General features: G+C 35.5%; 1 protein-coding gene across 1 annotated transcript; it reads left to right on the forward strand.

Moving 5' to 3' along the window:
* Positions 1-30: 30 nt before the first annotated feature.
* On the forward strand, positions 31-792 carry LOC108965026 (jerky protein homolog-like). Its single transcript, XM_018927182.1, has 2 exons — positions 31-426; positions 487-792. The coding sequence occupies exons 1-2, from the start codon at positions 61-63 to the stop codon at positions 790-792; spliced, it is 672 nt and encodes a 223-aa protein (XP_018782727.1). The 5' UTR covers positions 31-60.
* The last annotated feature ends 659 nt before the right edge of the window (positions 793-1,451 follow it).

The raw sequence follows: 1,451 nt of genomic DNA on the forward strand, positions 1-1,451 counted from the left end.
CCTTGTCACCCTGGAGTAGAAGACTTAAAGTCAGATTGTGGATCAATTTTTACTATATTCATGCCACCAAACGTCACACCATTGATCCAACCGATGGACCAAAATGTAATTAGATTGACAAAGTTACATTACAAGACAAATTTATTGAGATCAGCGTTTGGAAAAGCGAACACAGATGAATATTTAAAGAATTTAAATTTAAAAGACGCTCTTTGTATGTTGGCACATGCATGGGAACAATTAAGCCCTGTCGTCGTGGAAAAATGCTGGCATCCGCTTTTAAAAGATGATGTTTTTAATGAAGAAGGAGCAAACTGTAGCGAAGATGACGACATCCCCTTGAGTGTCTTACGTTCAAATACAATTCAGCAACAATCAACAGAGTATGCGGAAATAAATAATTTGCTGGAGAGCATAGTTCCAGAAGTAAGCCATCATTTTTTATATGTGAAAGTACTAAATTTAACAAAGAAATATTTTCCACAGGTTACGTTTAATACAGCAGATTTGGTTGCTTGGGTTTCAACGGATGACCCTATTGAAGACTTGAATATAGTGGATGACGTTGCTGTTTTAAGTTCAGAAGAAGACGAAGAACCAAATGAAAAATGCAATATAACCGCTTCAGAAGCCGTTTCAGTCTTTGACAAGGCTATAGAGTGGGCCGAAGAATACACTAATTCTCTTCCTAATATAATGGTTCTTAAAAAGTTTAGGGAGGAGGCTGTGAATCAATGCCTTAAAGCGAAAAAAAAACAAACAAAAATTGTTAATTTTTTTTCAGCAGAATAAAGTTTTGCTTTCTTATTTTGTGAATGTACAAAGATGATCTCAAGAATAAAATCTATTTAACTTTTTTGAAAAAATAATAAAAGAAAGTGTACAAAATCTTAATCTGAGTTGAAGCAACAATCTTGATTGAGGGAACAGGCCTTGCACGAATTAGTTCCCTCAATCGCGATTGCACTGTAATTGGTAATTTTGGAATGTTTTACATTGGATCGGATAGACTGCGCTACCATCGCAGTATCCAATATTCAAACCTTAGAAGGCGACATCTGTGGACCAATAGCAAGCTTTCATAATGTGGACAGCGTTGTTCGTTCTTAAGTAATAAAATGGGTGATTCAGTACATCTTTTGGTAGACATCACATTTTTTCATACCTGCGAACTATTGGAGAGAGCAACAATACATAACAAGCTTCGTCAAGACTTTGCGGATACTTTGTTAGATTATGGGCGAAATACGCAAATGCATTCATAACAAACCAAACGCCATATTTAAACGGTAACGATGAGTATATATATTTCAAACTTATCTTTCCAAAAAAATATTAAAATTGCTAAATATTGGGAATAGTGAGATAGAATTGCGGCCAAATGCACAGTGCAATGAATTAAAACTGGCTCAGTAATCATTCGCTGAATAGCGTACCACGGGCATTCCAAA

Source organism: Bactrocera latifrons, unplaced genomic scaffold, assembly GCF_001853355.1.
Source record: "Bactrocera latifrons isolate USDA-ARS-PBARC rearing strain unplaced genomic scaffold, ASM185335v1 scaffold_1311, whole genome shotgun sequence".
In the NCBI taxonomy this organism is placed as follows: domain Eukaryota; kingdom Metazoa; phylum Arthropoda; class Insecta; order Diptera; family Tephritidae; genus Bactrocera; species Bactrocera latifrons.